The sequence below is a fragment of the Pteropus vampyrus genome, unplaced genomic scaffold, assembly GCF_000151845.1.
Source record: "Pteropus vampyrus isolate Shadow unplaced genomic scaffold, Pvam_2.0 Scaffold45, whole genome shotgun sequence".
Lineage (NCBI taxonomy): Eukaryota > Metazoa > Chordata > Mammalia > Chiroptera > Pteropodidae > Pteropus > Pteropus vampyrus.
The window spans coordinates 5,398,950-5,421,681 of NW_011888826.1; the positions used below are offsets into that span (position 1 = coordinate 5,398,950).

The following is a 22,732-nucleotide window of genomic DNA, read 5'->3' on the forward strand; positions in this document are numbered from 1 at the left end:
GGCTTAGAACAACAAGCTACTCACGTTTATATTTCTTTGATGTTTTCCTGTATGTCTAGTTTATGACTTTAGGCTGTCAACACAGCTCCATAGCAATCAGAACCATGGGTAGTGTTTATAAGGTGATAATTTACTTTATTGATGTATTTACAGTATATCTCTGTTAACACGAACTTATTTCATTTAATTGTTCAACTAGATTTACTGGAATTAATATGTAATTATTAAGGGAGCACAGAGTGTTAAGAGGGAAGCTTTAAAGGCTTTTTCTGGTGCGAGACTAAATATTCTTTTTTAATTCTCTTGTTAGAAATGATTTAAATGATCCTTTTGACTTAATGCTATTTCACACTTAACTGGAGAGGTTGCAATAAATCCTGCTCACATATATAAAAAAAGAAAAAACACCTCAGTTTAATCTTTAACTGTAACGAAGAATACTCGAGCATTTTTATCACAGGATTTTTTTTAGTGATTTAATAAATATAACTTGAATAAATGGGTAGGAGGATCTCCAATTAAGAGGATTGAACAGTGTGTAGAGGTAGAATGGGAGGATAGATTTACTTAAGATGGAAAATACAGTTCTACTAAACATAAACTAGAATATTTGTAGAGACAAAGAGTCATTTTGATGAGGGCATTCTTGAGAAATCCATCCCTAAGCCTTCACAAACAGCTAATCAGGAATATACCACTATAGAATATAAGTTCTATTATACACCGCTTATACAATCATTAATAGTGAGCTATAAATTATTCTTCCATGTGCATGTGGAGTGGTTGGATAGGTTACTCAATGGCAAAATTTCACGCCAGTCTGGAAGCTCATAGCATACAATTCATGCCTCAGCAAAATTATAAGATATGGACCTTGTGGGTTAACAGGAAATGGCAGAATCTGTGAATGTTAATTCTATGAATTTCTGGTTTCTATTCAGTCTTTTACTCATATAAGTTGAAGAGTGTGAAAATGCTATTGTAAGTAAGAATAATCTTGCATAAACTTTACTGTCAGAAGATGCCACTAATTTCGCATTAAACGTCTCAAAATTCTAGCAAGGAATACTTATAAAGATATAATCCAGATGCACAAATATTCTTTACCATGAGTAGAATATAATTTTCTCCTTGTAATATAGTATATATCATCTATGTTTAGGAACTTATCTTGAATTATCCATATCTAATGCAATATCTAAATCATGGCCACACAAAGTTCTTGATGTTCGCGTTTGGATCCAGGTACTCACTGGCTATTGGATACCATTTGAATAATAGCTATTTTCTTAAGAAAATTATTTTGTCCCCCAAATGATCAGTTAAAGGTCAGGCTTTCTATAGCCCAATACATTATTTATGTAATATCAATAATGTCTCCTCCTGCCTTTTTACCTTATGTAATTTATTTATTATGTAATATCAATAATGTCTCCTCCTGCCTTTTTACCTTGCTCAGTGAGAGACTGGCTCACTGACAACAGGGAGAGACCGTGAGAGTGGACGAGATCAGCACAGGTGATGATGTTTAGTCGTGCAGCTGCTTTAAAATGTACCTGGGCTTTGTTTTAAGGTAGCACACATGGAAAAGACTGTCATGAAGGAAGAAGTTTATACTCACAGACATCTAGAAACAGGAGGCATGGCGTGCCATGTAGGGTTGTTTAGGAAGCATAGATAGGAGGAGGGCAGAACATGGACCAGAGCCTTTATTGGGGATTTTGTGGGATGGATGGGCAAGGCAGGGCACGTATCCTGAGTAAGCTTTGGATTGGATAGTTCGAACAATGTCAGTGGGCTCTGGGCTACAGAGGTGGTCTCTAGTGTCTGGTACCTGGTCTTGGGGTGACTTAGGGCAGGGGAATTATTGGCTTGGCGTGAGAGTTTGATAAAGGAGACAGCTGGGCGTGTGGACTCTGGATTGGTTGGTTGTTGACCAAGGTGCTTACAGGGAAGTCCTTCACTGTCTCTAGGAATTAGCTAGGTCTGGAGAGGGGTAGTCTTTCCAAAATTAAGGCTCCAAATGCCAGAGCATCAAGAATAGTAAACATAATAAAATATATTCAATATAGCAGGCTTGTCTTTGTCATCAGGCTAAATAAATCTATGAGTCACTATTTACCTTGATCTTTGAAAAATTAGTGTAGCTGCTAGAAAGTTAACCATATACACTAGATCAGAATCCCATAGTGTTGCCTTTGGTGGCATGTTGACAAGTTTAATTTTTCCAAAAACGAAATTCTCACAAAAGTGAAAAGAATCAAAGGACTGTCACAAGTGACAATTCATTAGTAATATTTTTAAAAAGAGGAGGAATTAGAAGTACTCACATAAATGTGGGCATTTTTTATAGTAACTAGGCACAAGAGTCCTCACTGGGACAAATCTGGAAGATACCTGATAAGCAAGGCAATAAAGAGATAATTTGGGGTTTTTGAGTGAAAATGTGCTTGGTTTTGGAACAGTCATTTAGAAAAGCTGCCACAGATACTTTAAAGAACTACCTTCTGCAGGTAATTTTCCAATCTAAGGATATTTAAGACCTGTCTTCCTATACAGATAACTTAATGTGACAGACAGACGTGGGGTTAACAAAAGGTAAGCAATGAAACACTCAGGTTTTTTTATTCTGAAAGGCAGTCATCTAATATCCCTGCCCCTCACTTTCCTCATCTTCTGGTTGGGTCAGATGGTCTCAAAGGTTTCATCTAACACACACACACACACACACACACACACACACACACACACACACACACACACACACAGCGCTATCCTTGGGATGTTGCCTTCTTAAAATAAAACTGTTAAATTGAAAGTGATATTTTTGAAGGAGTGGTGAATTCAGCCTGATTTTGGATGTTGAGTCCTACAAGAATTATTCTCCCTTACTGGTTATGCAGACCCTATATTTTGGGGGTGCAACTTACTTTTATGCTTAATACACCTGTATTAAAAGGATTTATTAGAGACTTAAAAATGTAATTGGACAAGCAGATGATTCAATTTGTTCAGTTTGTACCCCATGCTTCATTAAAAAAGTATGTCCCCCACCAATGTTTCTTAATTTAGATAATTTAAACTTGCACTCACCACACGTCAAGGAAGGTGTCAAATGATACTTATTTTAAGGCAATAAACATTTTCCTGTATGTCCTAGAAATAACCTAGTTCTACCTTAGATGTTTCATCGCCTTCATCTTCATGTACCGAACTGGATGGAGAAGGAGTTGCAGACTTGCTTCCAGGTGGAGATGGTGAGTTGTGGGGGACACTGCTTCCTCCCATATTCAATCCAAGCTGAGCACTTAGCTGGGACTGGTTGATGGTGGTCAACTGGCCATGCTGCATCATTCCTGGCTGCTGCCTGATATCTGCAGGCTGACCCCTTGGTCTCATGGCTGCCATCTGAGGATGGGAGCTATATTGAGTTCCTTCTGGGTTCCGTATATCTTGCATCTACAAAAAAATTGAATAAAAATAATATTTTTAAAACATGTTTCTGAAAAAATTTTTTAAATGTCCTTAGACTTTAAAAATTCTGTAGGATGCCCTGCTAAATTATATATATACATTTCCACTCCCTCCCCAACACCTCTTCAGAGTTGAATAATCCTAACAGTATATAAAGGTGCTATGACTAAAAGAATAGAATTTGAAAATTAGATCAACATCACATTTCATTACTCAAGAGCTGATGAATTATATTTACAGTCCATCTTTACTAATGAAATACAAACATATCATTAATAGATATTTATGGTATAAGTTTCAAAATATTGATGCTTACTAGAGTGTCAGAATTATATAATTATTAGAGATTACAGCATTCACGGCAATTCAGGAAACCTTATTTCTTTTATTCTGATTATTTAAGAGAGGTTCTGGGAGTGGTTCTCAGTTTAAAAGTACACAGGTGAGTATTGGCCAAAATGATCTACTAACTTCCAGACTCGGAACACTTACAGGCTGCTATTAACAAATTGATTAATTGACTATTGAAGTGATTTGATGGCATCGTCGGATTGGAAAGTGAAGCTCTAAAGTTGCAAGGTCACCATATTAATCCATTATGCTATCTGGGTCACTGCTTCTTAGCCTTAATGAGACTCACTCTTGTAATTCAAGCAATGAATTTCGTCTCTGCAAGGATTAGAATTAAAAGCATTGGAGGATGAAGCTCTTAACGTATCTAGAGGTCAAATCTGCTGTACAAAAGGAGTATGGTGGATTTCACTTAATGTTTCTCTGGCATTTTCAAACTTAAAATAATGGGGACTATTTTGCAGTACTTATAGAAGCAGCAGTTTTTCACTGTGAGGGGGCTTGGTGATTTCATGCAGTTCTTGGTTTATCAAACAAGAGAAACAAGGAGAAAAGAAGAAAAAAGAAAGGCAGGGAAGGGATATGTGGTTAAAGTCACATTTACAACTGAAAAAATAAAATTAATAACATCTTTCTCGGTTTCGTTAAAAAAAAAAAAAATCCCACATGGTGTCAGAATGCCTAGTAATTACCTGTCTGCAAATGTTATCATGACATGGAAATACTGTAAAGGTCAATTAAGTAACTTAGTCATAGGCTTTTTTTTTTTTTCTTTTGGTAATAAAATTATTTTCTACCAAAGCTCTCTAGTCACTTTACCAGCCTCGTCAGTTCCATCTGAAGCTAAAGTCGTGACTGAGGCAGGGTCTGCCTGTGCTTTAGGTTTACCGTCTTCACCGTGGGGTCTCTTATGAGTCACCCCTTCACGTCTTTCTAGCTCTTACTGCTGCTTCGTCTTCATCTTCAGTTGTAGGCATCCTAGAATTTGGCTCTTCTTGGCTTGGGCTTACGCTGGCCCATGGTTTTGTACCTGCTGCTTTCCTGGTCAAAATCAACATTTTTCTCCATAGTTTAAACTAAATTCCTCCAACCCTTCAAGAGTAACTCATAGTTCTCATTTTTATGACGTCTCTAATTAAGTAGTTATTACTATTCTATGACATATGATAGAGCTTCAAAGGCCCTTAGTGACATTTTCACAGTCTATAGAAGGGGAACCCTAGGGGCAGGCCATAGTACTGCCTTGTGGAATGTCTGTAAAGAAAATATATAATAAATACAAATGAATAAATGAACGAATAAAGCCCAGAGTGGTTAAATGACCTCCCCAAGCCACACAGTTAAAATCTACATCTCTCAATTCTTTGATACTTCCTACTATATTAAGCAGCTGATTCCACATTTTCTGTATCCCGCAGAGTTACAACTAAAGATAATCAAAAACACCTTCTCAAATGTTGTCCACCCAAATTGACTGTTTTTATCTACTGCCTCCACTCACCTTTTGTTCCTTCTTAGCTGTTCATATAACTTCTATGATCTGATCCTCCATGTGAAATAACACTAGCTTTCACGGACTTCCTGAAAGTTGTGTTACTGACAGAGGGTACCATAAACATCAGGACCAACTTTTGCAAATACATAGAAGAGGCAGTATATACTAAGTATCTTTTGAGGCCTACTCTCCAAAGTGTTGAAGGGGTATTTTATTAATGTCCTACTGTGTTTTTTTCTTAGACTCTTAGCATGTAGAACAGTTCTCTCATTGTGGGCACAGAGTAATGGATGGTCAAACGGGCCCTGTCCTATATAGGGCAGCCTCCTCTCCCAATTGCACCAAATACAGCACTTAGGTGCATGTTTAAACATGTATGTTTATAGGAGGCCACTTATTTATAGTCTAATAAATTAAAAATGTTTATTAACAAAAACATACTTTAAATCATCTTTCAAAAAGCATTTAGTTATTTGATATATTGATTTCTTCTTCATGTAAATCCCAAGTTACAAAGCATTTTTTGAGCAGTTTGTAATTGATCTGTTTGGTGCTCACTCTTTAATCTCACTCTTTCAGAAATATCATGGTTTTAACATGATATTGCAGAAGATGATTTTTAAATTGACTTACATAGAGTTTCCAGATTTATGACCACAACCAAAGGTCTTCAAAAGTCTAAAGCAATCTCACTTTATAGCACCTATCTCTTCTACCATTTTCTAATCATTTTTATTGTTTTCTCATGTTAATTAGTGTTATGAGCATGAAAATTTGTATTCTCACCTTTGTACTATTAGTAGAAGGAGGTGAGCATAGCTAAAGAGTGTTAAAGAATCAATTCGGGTAGGGACAATGAAGTACTCAACAGAGTACCTCTTTTTCAACAAACTCATCATTAGTTCAAAATATCATGTCACCAGTGGTGTTAGGCCACACGGATAGCAGCTTTAACACCAAATCAAAGAATAATTTTCTTGTCTGGTGGGTGGCCAGCACACGTTAGAGAGTATACTTCTCTCTTAGCTCTCAGACGCACTTAGAAATAGTCAGATCTTAACACCCATGGTCGCATCTCTGACTTAGGAGGACTATTTCCATTTTACTTTGCTTTCAGAGGAGTCAGTTCAGTATTAATCACTGCCTAATGGATAATATGCAGAAAATCGAACTGGATGGAGTCTGATTGCTGATTAATAATAATTAGTTAGCTCATGAAGGTAAGCGAATGTTTTGATTATTGGCTTCCTTCTAGAAAGATATTGATTGATTACAAGTCTTAACGTCAAATACAAAACCTCAACTTACAAAATATTATTTCCTACTCATCTCCAAAATTTTTAACGTATTGTGAATAATTCACTTAAATCATGCTTAATGACATCCGCTGTTTTCTCTGATTCTTCTCGGCTCCTCTACTGACTTCTCTTCTTCCTACAATCTCCACCCCCAAATGATTCCCTAACATCCTATTTCTAGGTCATATTTCTTCCACCTGGCTAAAATTCACTGCGGTTTTGTTAATGGAGAATATCCGAAATTAAAATGGACAGTTCTGGCCCAAATTCCAGGTCTCAACTCTGCAACCACCTGCCAGACATCACGACTCAGCCATCACCCTGCTAGAAACAAGAACAAAGTTTTCTTTCTCAAATCTGTTTTGTACTATGTGCCCAATTTCTGTTGATGACACCTTCATCCTCCCCATCACCTCTACTCAAAATGTTCTAGTAATTTTTGATTCTGTCCTTTTCTATCAAACTCTTGTGAGTCTCACTGAGTCTATTTTAAAATACCTCTTCCATCTGCCTTTCCTTTTATTCCCACACTCATTCACGTATATCAGGCCTTTATTACTTCTTCACTTGCAATAGCTACTTAACTAAAAAGAATCTCTTCTCATCTACCCGGAAGAGTCCTGCAAAATTAATCTTCATGAGCTATGGGCTCAAAAACTTCCCAAGGATATCCACCTACCAAATTGAATCCAATCTCTTCAGCATGCCATTCAACGGTCCAAGTAAACCTTATTCCTCATAACTATTCTACACACAGTTTCTTGTTCAGGCAAACTCAATTAATTTCTATTCTTCGCCTATGTCTCTCTCCCCCTTGGATGTGCGTCACTGTCCATGCTGTTCTATTCACATTCATTTTCTGAGTATTTGCTGTCTGAAATTCTAAAAATCAGTAAAAAGAAACCATACTTTGCTCAGTGATTTGTGGTTTGTATAGTATTTTTACCTGCTGAGACTTATAATTCCCCTTTGAGGCAACCTGTAGGAATGACTGTTTTGCACAAGGATGAAGAGGTTAAATGATCTCACATCTCTCTCCTAACAGAAATTAAAGCAGAAATGAAATATGCTTATTTTATATGTTTGTGTTCTTTTCACGACTCCACGATGCCATTACCACATTCACATATCCACACCCTAAATATATTTTAAAGTCAAGTTCAAAAGTCAGCTCATCTACAAAGCTTCAAGAACTCTTTTATTCTGAACTGCCCAAACATTTTGTTTGTACTTTCTCTATGGGATACCACTTTCAAATTTCTCTGTCTAATGTGTATGAACCTTCTAGACAGTAATCTTGATTAGTACACAACTAATTAAGTTGGGTATTTCAAGCATTCAAAAATATTTGCTGAGTCAGAATATAAATGAATAAATAAATGCTACAAGTATAAACTAACTATAACCAGTTTGATTTTTCTTTTTTCCTGTGAACTTCATTTAGTGTTGGTCACAAGATGAAAAGAAAATTTGAATAATGACTGTCTCCCTTTGTGGCAGAAACCTTGAACTGGACCCTCTGACAGTCATTATATGTTTGTTCTGAGGAATAGACCTCTCTTTAGCTGTCTCGCCAAAAAGCTATATGTGGCCATGTGACCATGTTTTGGCTAATACAATGCAAGTAAAAGTGTTGTGTGGTACTTCTAAGAAATCTCTCAAAAGGAAGGGCTCACCTTCCTTTGTTCTTTTCTGCTGGCAAAAATGTGAGATTGATGGTGGGAGCTTGGGAAAATGTCTTGGACCAAGAGGCATCACCCTTAGGACATTGGAGTCATGAGAAAGAGGTGCTTGTGTGTCTGATTATCATGGAGCCACCAGTCCCTGGACAATCTGCTTACTGTGGGAATCTTTAATGAAAAAGGGAAGTACATGCTTATCTTTTTTACAGTCATTATCATTACGAGTTTATTATATGCAGCTGAACCTAATCTTAATGGATATACCCTAACAGATTATAAACTCAAAAAAGCAGAAATAGAATCTATTTTGTTGACCATCGTAGCCCTAGCACAGATCTTGGTGTATCGTAGGCACTAAACACACATTTCTTGAGTCACACTGAATAGACGTGTAGGCCAGGCACAATGAGGATTGATGATGCTGGCTTCACATACATAGTGTAATAAATCCTTGATCTCTTGCGAACTGCATTTGCTAAATTCTCAGGAATCAAATGTCTCAAAGGTATATTCTATTGTGTGTATTTCTCATTTCGTTCTTTTCAAGCTCAGTGAATTTTACTTTTTCTTAGCAAAAAGTCCTGCATGTCGCTGGCATTTTAGCTTTGAATGGCTCTTAACACATTTCTCTCCATTGGGAAACACAATTTATTGAAAATGAATACTAGATTTTACTTTTTTTTTAGAAAATCAAAACTGTTTCCTTAAATTTTACAGATTGCTATTGAGGACTAATATTGATCTATAATTACGAGAACTAAAAGTGTCAATTAAAATAATGGAGGAGGATTATGATGATGAAGAAAAGATTTCATTTGGTTCCTTCAAAACCTTATTCCAATTAATGGAAATAAAAGCTCAATTAAAATCAGTTAGGAAACCAAAGCAGATGTCACATACTTTGCCTCATGACCTTGTAATGCATGGCTTGATGCTAATGCCATGTTCCTTTCTCCCCTCGCCCGGTCACTTATAGCGATAAGAACTCCAGGTTGGAGAGAGCCCTCACGTGGGAGACCCCAGGGGCACTATCTAATACATATTTCAGCATGTGTTTGCCCTTTATTTTCCTTGGGTTTTCTTTGAAAACGAAAAAGAAAACAAACAAAAAAAACAAAACCCAATTTGCTCATCTTGGATTCTTTTTAAAAATGAGTAACGTTTAGCTGTAACTGTAGTACCAAAGGGGAATAAAAATCCTCAGGACAACATTAGTTGTATTAGTGACTAAATGGTATCAGAATTGCGCACTTGAATGGCACCAGAACCACCCAAGGCCTGCACTTCAGTGTCTAAAACTGCGTGTTTCACAATCTTTCCAGAGTCTGTTTTCTTTTTTCAAATATCAGCATCCTTCTCAGTCGAACACGCAAGCCTTGAAAGCTATCATTATCTCTGCCTCTAGCAGACAATCCATATCAAAACAGTTGTACACATAAAACCCTAACGACATCTTGGCGCGCTCTGATCCAGCTGTTTGAGTGAATAGCAGTTGGTGAACAGAGCCTGGAACATGGGGAGGCCTGAGGCCTTATTTGCTAATGTGGCTCGCCAGCTGCTGCTTTCTGTGGTCTTTGCAGGCGAGGCCTGGAAGCTTGCCAGTTGCAGCAGGAACAAGAGAACGTGAGGAATCTCTGAAGCCCTTCCATTTACCCCTGTCTTTCAGCATTTGACACCCTTTGCTGCTGAGTGCTTTCCCCAGGGCTAGGAGGAGACCCTGCTGGCTTAGGCTGTGACAAGTGCTTACTCTCGGTCCCTTTTATACACACTATCAAACACACACCGTCCTTAGCATCTAAATAAAGACTTCTGAGCCTTGCTTTCGGTAGTGCTTTCATGCCTGTATGATTAATCAGGCCAGGAAGGCTAAGCGGTTCCATTTTTCTTAGGAATAATGCAATCTAAGAAGCTATGAGAAAAATGTAAATGTTGATATTATTTAAGTCACCAATTTGATTACATATTTTTGCCAGGGATTCAATTAATATGCAAATATATATACTAGAACAAGTGCATGGGTAAATTTAATTATCAAATTTTATTTATTATTTTCCTAAATGCATTTCAAGAGGGAGCTAAATTATTTGTTGTCCAAACAAATTAAATAAGTTGTTGCTATGTGAGTGTCTTGTGTGATCTATTTGTTATTTAAAAGTGTGTATTTTAAATAAACTAAGATTTTGCTATTAGACTTTTTACATCGAAGACTGATAATTGATGTCAGAAGAAGGGAAATCTGGAAAATACATATGCAAAGCCCAGGCTGTATTTTTAAAGATTAGGAAAAATGAGGTTCAAAAGAAAGATTGGACCTTTTTATGAAAATGTATTTTAATCCTCAATATTGGGTCAGGATAACTTGATTTCAGCTATAAAGTTCCCCAAACAAAATAGTTTTCAGTTTTAACTTTTGGAATCTACTTTTCTTCCAAAAGACAATATATGAACACATAGGGCTTAGATTTCTTTAAAATACACTAAAATGGAATACTTGTAGTTTAGTTAGGGTAAATAGTCATTGTAAAACCAATTATCACAGGAAAGCAAGAACTCCAGATCACGATTCATTTGATGTTTGCCAAATGGAAGGATGTAGCACTTTCTACAACCACCATCCTTGGAGAAGATTAAAACCACCTCAAAAAACAAATGTTCACACTCACAGGAACTCCCACAATGCCTCACCATCCTCCTTCCTCACACTGTGGCCTCTCCATTGTGGCCTTTTCCATAATTCAAGCGATTTTATAAGTTAGAGGAAAATATCACGGAGAGTTTTAAAACTCATGGCTAAAAATTACACTGGCTAAAGATCATTCACCAATTTTTTAATTTAATTAATTAAAATTTTATATATTCTCCCAGGGACGAAGCAAAGATCAGACACCGAATATCAGAAAGCCAGAGGGGAGGGCGGAGACCCCACTTCCCAAAGACCTTCCTCGGGGTGCTGGCCCAACCGGACCGAACTCGACTTTTATTTCTGTCACAGCCCCTAGAAAGAGGTGTCTTCGTGGCTCTCGTGTATGCATCTGGATCCATTTTTAGAAATGTAACTGAAAAGGCAGTTTTACACCACTTTATTTGATTTCTTTTTCCTCCTTTTTCTAGACGGGAGGCAGTTCTCTGCAGTGGAAGGAGCCCTGCTCATGACATCAACGGCCGGCTCTGTTTCTAACGAGTTGTCTTACTTTTCAACCTCCATAGATAGTGATAAGAATTTTAAACAACGAATGTTTATCGAGTGCCTCCTTTGTTGCAGGCATTGCTCTCGGCACCTGGTTAAACCACGATGACCACGCACACCAAAATCCCTGCCCTTATGCAGCTTACTTTCTAGTGGGGTAAATAGATAATATGATAAGTAAGTATTCGATGTAGTTTGTTTGACAGTGGTAAGTTCTAAGGAAACAAATATGAAGGAAGAGTGCTGACCTTAAATGCTCGCTTTAAAGTGCTCTTGTGAGGATTTACTAGGATAAAGACTAAGACACTTTGTCAAATGTAAACTTACTTTTGTGGTTGTTGTGGAAGTTGCTGATGTTTATCTATTGTTATTACTCTGTGTCTCTTTCCCTAACTAGTTCTAGTTCACAGTGAGTCACTGACATAATCGTGACCAAGTAGCCTGGAAGCCAAAACTTGCATTTGTGGAGCCCTTCACCAGGATAAGCTGGGCGGGCAGCTTATGTCACAGAGCACAGGTATCACTGTGAGAAAGCAAACAGTCCAGATAAACACTGAACTTATAACCCGGATTTTAACAGCTTCCTAATCAGGGCATAGGCTAACTGGTAGATACAAAGTTCAGAAAAATTTAATACACAAAAAGATATTCTAGTTCATAGTACACCATTCTCTTCCATCAACTCTGTACATGTAATCTCTCCTTTGGATCATGATGAGGGCCAGGAGGTTATGGGGTGTAGTTATGCCTTTTAATCACGCAGTTGGAAAGATGTTTTTTGCTCACATCCAGGCACCCATTTCTGATGGCTTCATGCCAACACTATTTGTCTCCTGCTGTTATTGTTAAACTACACCAGCATCAATATGATCAAGCTTGACACTGTGCTTCAACGAGCCCTTGGAAGGGCTCCTCGGCCCGGGTCAAATGAAGGAAATGAGAAAATGTGCAACAGGCAAGATCGACTGTTAATTGACAAGGAACATCTCTCATAATTCCAATTAATGGCCAGAAATAAAAGTTCACAGACTAAAAGCTCTTTCTTATTTAAAAGGGTTTGGGGGACCATCTGGTTCATCCTCTGATTCCCAAAACATCTGAGTTAGTAGTTCCTACAAAATTGTGCACTGCCAGTGATAAGAGTCTATGCGTCTGCTTCGGGTCTACCTGATTAGGTTCAGTGAAGCTTTTTTTTTTTCTTTTGGTATAGGTTGTGCCTTTTGCATCTGTGCTACAAAGTGTAGGCAGTGCTTTGTTCACGAGCTGTAATCTTCTATTAAAGTGTATTCAAACATGCTAATGTCTGTTCACATCTCCTCCGCTTTGATGTGCCCAGGGAAGGGATTGAATAATGTGCCTTATTTTCAGAGCACTTTCAAAGGATTGTGTGCATGGAAACAACCACAACAACAAAAAATGGATTGGAAGGATAGATGATAAGAAATTTGGGAAAAGCTATGAGACATGCCCTATGGGAGTTGTGGTTTACCTGTGAGAACTAGCTCAGTATATTTATAGCATCACAAGTCAGTTGAAATGATCCTCTATACTATATTTAAACCTGAAAATTTAACTGAATTTCATACTTTCCATTGGAATGTTAATGGGATGCTACTAAAAGTGGCGATGTCAAGTGGAATATTGACTTCTTAGCATCGGTTCAGAAAAGTGATATTTGAGTTCATTTAGAGGCTCTTAAATCATTAGATACACATGACATTCACTTAAAAGTACATCTCAAGAAGCAAAATTAAAGCCTTATATTCTGCTTGGGCCAGATAGCTTCCTTGTGCAGAATATTTGTATGCTCCCAACTTATTGGGGGCTTGAAGAAAAGTGTAATTTTAAATTAGTATTTTATTATGGAAATCTTCCAATAATCCTTTTAATAATATATTATAAAACATTAAAATAGCATGAAACTAAGATAGGAAAAGGCTGGAAATCCTCTTCTATTGAGTATATTAATAACTTGGTAAAATCAGTCGAGGAAAATTACAATGTCTTTCAGTTCCTTTAAAGTGTCTGACTCTGTAAGTGACCTTAAGCTTCTTTAAAACAATTAAAAGATTCAAATATTTGCCTGCCAAAATTTTATAGCATGTTAGATAATGGGATGGATGTGGTTATATACAGTCTCTATATTTCTGGGTATACTTAATTTACTTAATATTAACATTATTCACTCATTTATGCTTTTATACACTTTGAGTCATGTAAGGTCAAGGTCTCAAAACCAATCATAAAAACTACTGACTGCTATTCATGCTAATATAATAACCCTTTCTTTAAAACAACTGCCAATAAATTTCATTATAAAAAGTTATTAAAAGGGTTAAAAACCTATTAAATGTCAAAGAATTTGCCTGACTCAAACTTCTAATAAAGAAAGAGAATGGGCTTTCTTTCTGAATTATTTAAATCTTTACTGACTGTGCACTGAACCATGAAATTAGAAAAGTGTTATGAGAAGTGTTCTCTGGTTTTTATAAAAGTTGGAGCCCAGAATGTATCAAGCCATAGTCTTTAACTAGACTAGTTAAAGCAGTAGGTTTTTAATCCCAAAGACATGGCTTCCACTGATATAAAGGTCATAATTAAAACTCTATCCTGTGACTTGGCGATAATAAAATTTTTATTACAGAAGCACACATGTTCATTTAAAATATATGAGCTACATGTCCTAATTTTAATTTGGACAAATATCTTCAATTTTTTTTTTTTGATCTTTCAATGTCCACTAACACAGACCCACTTAAACAATAATTAGGTTTTAATAGAGGCTCATTTTAAAGCACTGGAATTAAGAATTTGAATTATCTATCATTCACAGGTTTAACATCTACCAAATATATGTTAAAATTAGATAAATGTCTAAAGAGTTAAAAAAAGATCATAATTCTGCATAATTATAACCTGTGTGATGATGACATAAAATAAATTTGGGTACCAATTAATAAAAATAGCAAATATCCCTTTCATATTTTAAATCTATTTCTCCAGGAAACTTCACTTAGCAGAACCAATTTGAACTGGTCTATACTTAACAAGCAGGTAATTGTCTACAGATCAGTTTCCTCAACAACTCAGTGCTAGCTAGCCTTTGCTAACTGTGGTCTGAAGTCCTCTTATTAAAGGTATCTAATATTTGTTGGCCCCACTGTATACACCAAGCAAAATGCTAAGAAGTTTATATGCATTGCCTTATTTAACCCTCATAAGAACCGAATGAGAATGTCGTACCCATGAAGAACCAAAGGCCCGGAGGTAGGATTCTTCAGTTATCTAGTAAATGGACCAGCTAGAATTTGTCTAAGGCTGACTTCAAAGCCTATGTCATAATCACGATGGCTCTGCTATTGACACTGTGTATGATTTGATGTTTTTAGATGTTTTCTTTTTTTTAACAAAGGATGTTCGGAAAAGCTTGCTTGGGAAGATGCAGCTGGAACTCAGAAAGAGTGAATTTCATGTACTGATTTCTTGGGTAGGAAATTCATTTAGAAATATTTTAATGAACACTTACTCTGTGCCTGGTACTATGACAGGTCTTAGGGATAAAAAACAAAGACTGTCCCTGTGCTTGAAGAGCTCACAGTGTAGGGGACAAATTATAATACAAGTCAGAGGGGATTAATTCCTGTCACTGAAAGTACACTGCTGTAGAATTGTAGAGGAGGGGGGTGTGACTTCCGAGCCATAGACTAATGGCTGACAGATTAGACTGAAATGTGCAAATGATGTTGCAACAAGGAGTCTGTCTGCATTGCACCGAAATTATAGTGAACATCACTGAGAATTAAGAATGTTTCTTATGAAGTGATACCCCACTTCATAAATTATATAAATGTCTAACCATTGCACTGTATACCTGAAATGAATATAAAATTAAAAAAAGAGAAGGCTTTCTAACATGGCAAGACATGTGGAAAACAGAAATAAGTAGAATTTAACTTTGAAGGCAATGTGATTTACACTAGACACACTATCTAATTATTGGATGGTCACTAAACATGCTATGTTTTTATAAAAGTAATGATTTGTCTAAGATAATGTGAAATAAAATCAAACGAAAATAAAATAATTATGTGGCTTTTCCACTAAAGTAAAAACAGCTTTAACCCTTAAAAATTTAATATATAATCAAATCGTATTTTTAAAAACCGTGATTAAGAGCAATCTAATGGCTTGGCTTCTGTTTGGGAATTAACGATTTCATTTTCAAATGTTTTATCTTTTAAATCTTAAGATAGTTAGAGATATAGTTTGTAGTCAGGATGTATCTCCTGAAATATCAAGTTGTTCTAACTGAAAGAAACCAATAAAACACACTAACATTTGATGCTACATTAGCAGAGAGCCCATTTTATTGGTTCCCAAATATGGACCTAATATTTCAAAAATAACTTGCATTTTTTTCACTGGGTCCTAAAAAATATTTATGGCACACCAATGGCAGTCATTTTTATCTGGGCCTTTAAAACATTCATTTCATTCACTAAAAATGTTGCCATATAAATAATGCTTTTATGGGACAACTGACTCAAGCATTTTGATCAAAATCTTTCTTTATATTGCCCCACTTGTCCATCAATGCCATTCACTTGTTAGTGAAACATGTTATCTAGAGGAAAAAAGAAAAAAAAAAAACACTGCAAGAGGAGGTGGAGATGCATAAGTCTTGCTGTGGGTCTAGGATGGGTTCATGGATTAATTATATGAAAGCTTCGTAACTCTGAGACAAAAAGGAAAAGTATGAGGAGTATACAACAGATTCTTTGCGGTGAATGAGTACTGAATGGACATCGTTCGCTTAAAAACATGTTTCCTTTCGCTTTAATGGCAAAAGACTAAATGGATGTTTGAAGGGTTTCTGAGAGCTGGCATTAGGAACTTGTAACAGGAGAGCAGAGCTTTCTACACATTACATTTCATTTTTGATGAAGACGACTTTTGCCACCTGCTTAATCATTCTCTCCCACCTGTTCTCCCTGTAGAAGTGGTGGAGGGTTGAGACTTCGGGGAGCTGTTGACCTTGCAGCACAGTAAAGGGGGACCCATTATAAACTTTGAAAATGGTCTACAAAGAGTTCATCCACAGGAGGGTGATGAGTACATGTGTTGATTATCATGATTCTGATGTGGCCCCTGCTCTGACAGCGAGATATCTTCAAATAAGAATTCAATTAAGACAGCAGCAGCTCTAAATATTCATGCCCATAATCTGGGTAACATGATTTCTGTAAAATGTCTAAATATGCTCAGGAAACCGAATGTCCCTTTTAATTTAATTTAAATCTGATCTAATGTCTTGATATTTGTTGTTGTTGCTGTTTATTTTAACCCTCATTGAAGACCGTTCTCAAATGCCTTGCCCACTTTTCTGCTCCAGTTAAACTCCTGATTCTAAATGAAATGTCATATATATTCTTTTTATAGTAAATCTTGAAATATTTCAAGAGCATGAAATTTCCTCTCAGTAATCATTTTGCAGTGTGGTGGCTGTGGAATGTGGACTAATTGCTGCTCTGTGGACATGCCCTTCCTGGTGAATGCATTTCTGATCTTTAATATGCCGTGTGGCGAAAAGAAAAGAAAAGTAAAATAAAAGAACGTAATAGTCAGCTGAGAAGTTTGCTTGGTTGGACTCGTGTTAATAGAGATCTTAATCTGCCAGGGGAATTTACTTTGAAATTCGAAGTAATACTCAATTTATTATTTTATTACTTAATTCCCTAAATTTTAGTAATAGCATTGACTTTTTTAACAATAAAAAAAGAACTATTATCACCTTAGATAAAGCTTAAAAGCTTATTTTAAGGCTAAATCTATGTAGTAACAGAATTATTTGAATAGTAAAATCCTGTATTGTAAACGAGTTTGCTTGCATTTAGTTACACGGTGGTTTTGTACAAGAAGGTGCACTGACTGACATTGTCATCGAGCATTGGTTTAGAAGTAAAGTCCAACAGAATTAGAGTTTTGGACATTGGAAATGACGAATTATTTTAGGATCTGCATAATTACTAAGATGAACCCCAAGCATTTCAACGCCACTAGAATAAAATTGGGAGCAGTATTTGTTACTAAAACTTAATTGCAACAATATAACAGATAGAAACAACTGTTGTATTAGTATTTATTTTTGGACACATAAACATTCATGATTTCCACTCTTTTCTTAAGAAACGTCATGAGGTAATCTTAACTGAGTACATTTTCCCAAAATGAGAGGTTGCACCTTGAATAAAAGTTAATTAGCAGAATGGCCATTTAGAATAGAATTAGAATCTTACTAACCGGTCAGTGACCTATATCAATACCTGCAACTCTGCTGTCCCCTTAATCTCTAATCATAATATTGTCCAAATAGCAAAGTCAAATCGAGTGGCTTTTAAAAGAATGTTAAATGTATGTGCTACTGCAAGGCAAGGTATTTCTTGTAAGTTATGAAAAATGCACTTTGCTCATGGGTAAAATGTTGTTTAATGATATGGAAATAAGTTCACAGTTCCTCTGTATTGTATTTACAATTTTGTGTGTAAAACATATTTAATATCTTTAGCATAATTATATGACCACAAGATGACAACTCCAATATATGCAGAAAATCTCAATTATATTGATCAACTGAAGGGAAAGAGAAAAACTCACACCATTAAAGTTTAAAGCCTATTATAAGGGAACAAGAAAAAGATATCTATCCTGTAGTTTTAAATTATAAGCATCTGATCATTTTTCTGCATCTACATTTTTAAAAACTAATAGAATTTTCCAGATACAATTTATTTTCTGAAGAAAACATGCTCTTGGAAAAGACAGAAGTTAGAATCTTTTGAAAAGGTGTATTACGTTTTATATCCCCTTTCCCAGGCCAGGGGTATTTTAGTTGAAGACTATAAATATTTATATATTAATGTTTTCCTTTTTTAATAAAACAAAGAGATAGCTTTAGGGGGCTTATGTCTCTTGCATCTCCTACCTCCAAAACTTTTGTTGGATGCTCAGTAGGTGTCACACACACACACAGATGCTGGCTAGGATTTGGTGTGGATGGGGGCAGGAGATGTAGGAGGATGGGGGCTGGAGATTGGAGGAATAAAGGTGAGGGGTCAAGATGAACAAGGCTCTCCCCTTTGGTCTCAAGGGCAGCTTCCTCAGAGAGACTTGCCCTGACAAGCTTACAAGAGAAAATTCATCCTTCTCATCCCAGGCATCTTCTTCACAGCACAACCACAATCTAGAATTATCTAAGACAGGGCTCTGCAAACTTTAAGATGCACATGAGTCTCATGGGGCTCACTCAAGGAGTCTCAGAGGAGCCCGAGATTCTGCATTTCTAATAAGCTCCCAGGTTGTGCCAATGTGGCTGGTACGTGAACCCAAGTTTGAATGGCCAGGTACTAATAAGTATGTTTCTAGGTTGTTTGGTCCTGGAGAACTGGGCTTAGAGAGGAGAATTACGGAGTAGCAGCTCAACTGCAGACCCATTTGGTGAAGCTCCAAGCTTTTCCAAGAACATTTTGTCTACTCTTGTGGATTCTTTTGGTAATTTTCATGCTAGGAGTTTATGGTATGGAACATATATGCTAGGAGTTTATGGTATGGAACATATGAGGCATTTGATTTTGCTTTTCTGTGGGCTGGACTGATGAGACAGTTATTTCTCGCAGGTCCAGGTCAGTATTAATTAGCAAGGAATAAGGAATGGAGGGGCCTCCACCCACCAAACACGACAAAGTTCATTGGCTAATGTGGGAATAAACCATGATTCCTGGTCTTCAAAAATTTTCAAAATCTAGGGTAAACTCTTTCTAAGGTACTTAAAAATTAGTTATTTACAATTCTTTAACATATTAATAACTTAGGAAAGGACTAAGTGTAAATAAAATTATCACAATATAATTTGTGGGATGCAGCAAAAGCAGGGTTTAGATAGAAATTAATACCATTAAATGCATATATTAGAAAAGAAGAAAGGTCTAAAATCAATAACCTAAGCTTTTGTCTTAGGAAATGAGAGAAGGAAGAGCAATTTAATTTTAAAACTTGCAGAAAAAAAGAAATAATAAAATTAAAGGAAAAAACAATGAATTTGACAACAAAAACAACAGACAAAAATAAACAAAGACAAAAGCTGTTTTTCTGAGAAATTAATAGAACAGATAAACTGCTAGACAGCCTAACCAACAAAAAAAGAGAGGACGCAAACATCAATGTCAGAAATGAATGAGAATTTACCATTACTACTAATCCCAAGCACTTGGAAAGAATAATAAAGGAATTATATGAAAAACACTATGCTCACAAATTTGACAATTTAGATGAAGTGAAACAATTCCTTAAAATTCAAAAACTACCAAAACTCATACAAAGAGAAATAGATTACCCAAATAATCCTATATCTATTAAATAAATAATCAACAATGAACAGCCTTCCAAAAGAAGTCACCAGACCCAGATTGTTTCTCGCAGACATTTGAGGAAGAAACCATATCAATTCTCCACAATATCTCCAGAAATTAGAAGCAGAGGGAACATTCCCTAACTCATGCCATAATACCAGAATTACCAAAGCCAGATAAAAACTCCGCACTGAAACTATAGACCAACTGATCTCATGAACATAAATGCAAAAATCCTCCATAAAAATTTACGAATCAAATCTAACAATATATTAAAAGAATTATGCACCACAAAAAAATAGAATTTATTCTAGGTATGCAAGGCTAGTTCAACATCAGAAAAATTGATCCATGTAGTCCAACACATTAACAGACTAAAGAAGAAAAATCATATGAACATATTGATAGATACAGAAAAAGCATATGACAAAATACAAACCCGTTCATGCTAATACCCTTTAGCAAACTAAGAATAGGAAAAAACATAAAAACATCCTCAACTTCATTTAAAAAATCTACAAAACCTTCTAACATACTTAATAGTGAAAAACCAAATGTTTTCCCCTTAAGACTGGAAACTGGGTCAGATAACCCCTCTCATCACTCCTCTTCAACATTGTACTGGAAGCCCTAGCTGATGCAATAAGATGACAAATGGAAATAAAGATTGTACAGCTTAGGAAGAAAAATAAAACTGCCTCAATTTGTAGGTGACATGATTATCTAGAGAGAAAAATCCCAAAGAATCATCATCAACAACAATAAACTCTTAAAAATAATAAGCCAGTATAATAAGTATGCAGGATATAATGCTTTCCTTTAAAAAAGTGGAATTAAAAAATTTTAAAATGCCATTTATAATATTCCGAAAATGAAATATTTAGGCACTAATGTAAGAAAACTACTACAGGATCGATATACAGAAGACTACAAAACACCAATAATCTAAATCAATGGAGAGACATTTGTGTTCTTAGATTAGAAGATTTATTATTGTTAAATTGTCAGTTCTTCTCAACTTGATCTATAGATTTAACACGATCCCAATCAAATCTCAGCAAGCTATTTCATAGATATCAACAAAATGGTTCATAAGTTTATATGGAAAGGCAAAGGACCTAGAATAGCTAACACAGTACTGAAGAAGAAGAACAAAGTTTGAGGACTCACACTGCCCGGTTTTAAGACTTACTATAAAGCTACAGTAATAAAGACAGCATGATATTGGCAAAAGAATCAACACATGAATCGATGGAACAAAATAGAGACCAGAAATAGACTCTCACAAATAGTCACTGATCTGTGGCAAAAGAACAAAGGCAATTCAGTGGAGAAATACGGTCTTTTCAACAAATGATGCTGGAACAATGGGGCATCCGCATGCAAAAGAAAAAAGCATACAAGATCTTTCACGCGATATGCTTGGAATATAAAACGATACAGCAACTTTGGAAGACAATTCGACAGTTTCTTAAAAAAAAATACAACTTAGCAATCACACTGCTAGCTATTTACCCAACTGATTTGAAAATTAATGTCCAATCGAGAACCTGCACATAAATGTTTATAGCAGATTTATTCATAATCGCCAAAAAGTTCTTCAATAGGTGAATAGATAAATAGCGTACATCCATACAGTGGAATATTATTTAGTAATAAAATGAAATGAGCTATCAAGCCATGAGAAAGCATGGATACATCTTAAATACATAATGCTAAGTAAAAGGAACCACCCAAGAAAAGCAATAAGTATGTATAATTGCAATTACATGACATTCTGGAAAAGGCAAACCTAAAGATATGGTAAACATGAATTGCCAGGCATTCAGGGGGAGAGGTGGTTAAACACGTAAAATAAAGGGAATATTTAAGGATAGTGAAACTATTCTGTATGTTATTATCATGGCGAATGAAAGACATTAAGCATTTGTCAAAACCTGTAGAATTTGCCTGAACGAAAAGTAAACTTCAATGGATGCAAATTCAAAAAAACATTTAAGAGGGCAAAGAATCCCAAGGTGGAATGCAGAATATGATAAAAGAATCCTAATGTATTGCAAATGTATGGAACCATCTCATTAAAGGAGGTGAGTAATAAGTCACTGACCTAGATGACTTTGGAAATGAGTAAAGTCTGGAGAATTGAAGGTAAAAGGAACTCTGCCTGAGCATTGTATCCTAGTTGATAAAGTCGATTCACACAGGAGTATGGGTTAATCACTCTGATAACACTATGTATATTTCCTGGAGTGGAACAATAAAGTAAATGGATAGTGGATGGTGAGGGCCAGGTGTCCCACTGTTGTTGTGGAAGGTTATAGATAAGCAAGGGCAGAAGGTTATGTGGCAACAGACTGGATTTGAAGACATCACTATGAACTAATGTTTAGCTTAATATAGATACAGATGGATACATATTAAATCTTTCCAGATATGTGTATATGTATGAGTTAGTATTCATATACACTCCCCCCTTCTCTGTCAGCTTAGAGGTCTGAGAAACAATAAACCCCAGTAGCAAGGAGCACACCTAGCACCTAGATCTTGGTTTCTGATACCATTCTCCAGTAAGAGGAACCAGGGCACCTTGGAGTAATGGCTGGTTCTAAGACAGGAGCAGAAAATATAGCAGATGAGTCTGGAGTACCCTGTAGTGGCACAAAATAAGAAAATATTCAAAATGTAAAAACAAACAAAATACAAATGCACACACACACACACACACACACACACACACACACACACACACGTGCACATGCATGCTGGGTGTTTGACAAAAGGATACAAAAGCCAACCAAAAGAGCTCCTAATGGCTAACGCTGGAATAATTTGAGATAGAT

The 22,732-nt window shown here is 36.0% G+C and overlaps 1 protein-coding gene across 1 annotated transcript in view; it reads right to left on the minus strand.

Moving 5' to 3' along the window:
• The window catches only part of TOX (thymocyte selection associated high mobility group box), a 138,165-nt gene that overhangs the window by 42,902 nt on the left and 72,531 nt on the right, over positions 1–22,732 (minus strand). The window contains exon 3 of the mRNA XM_011359186.1: positions 3,178–3,459. Within this exon, the coding sequence (XP_011357488.1) occupies positions 3,178–3,459 (282 nt within the window). The remainder of the gene's footprint in view (positions 1–3,177; positions 3,460–22,732) is intronic.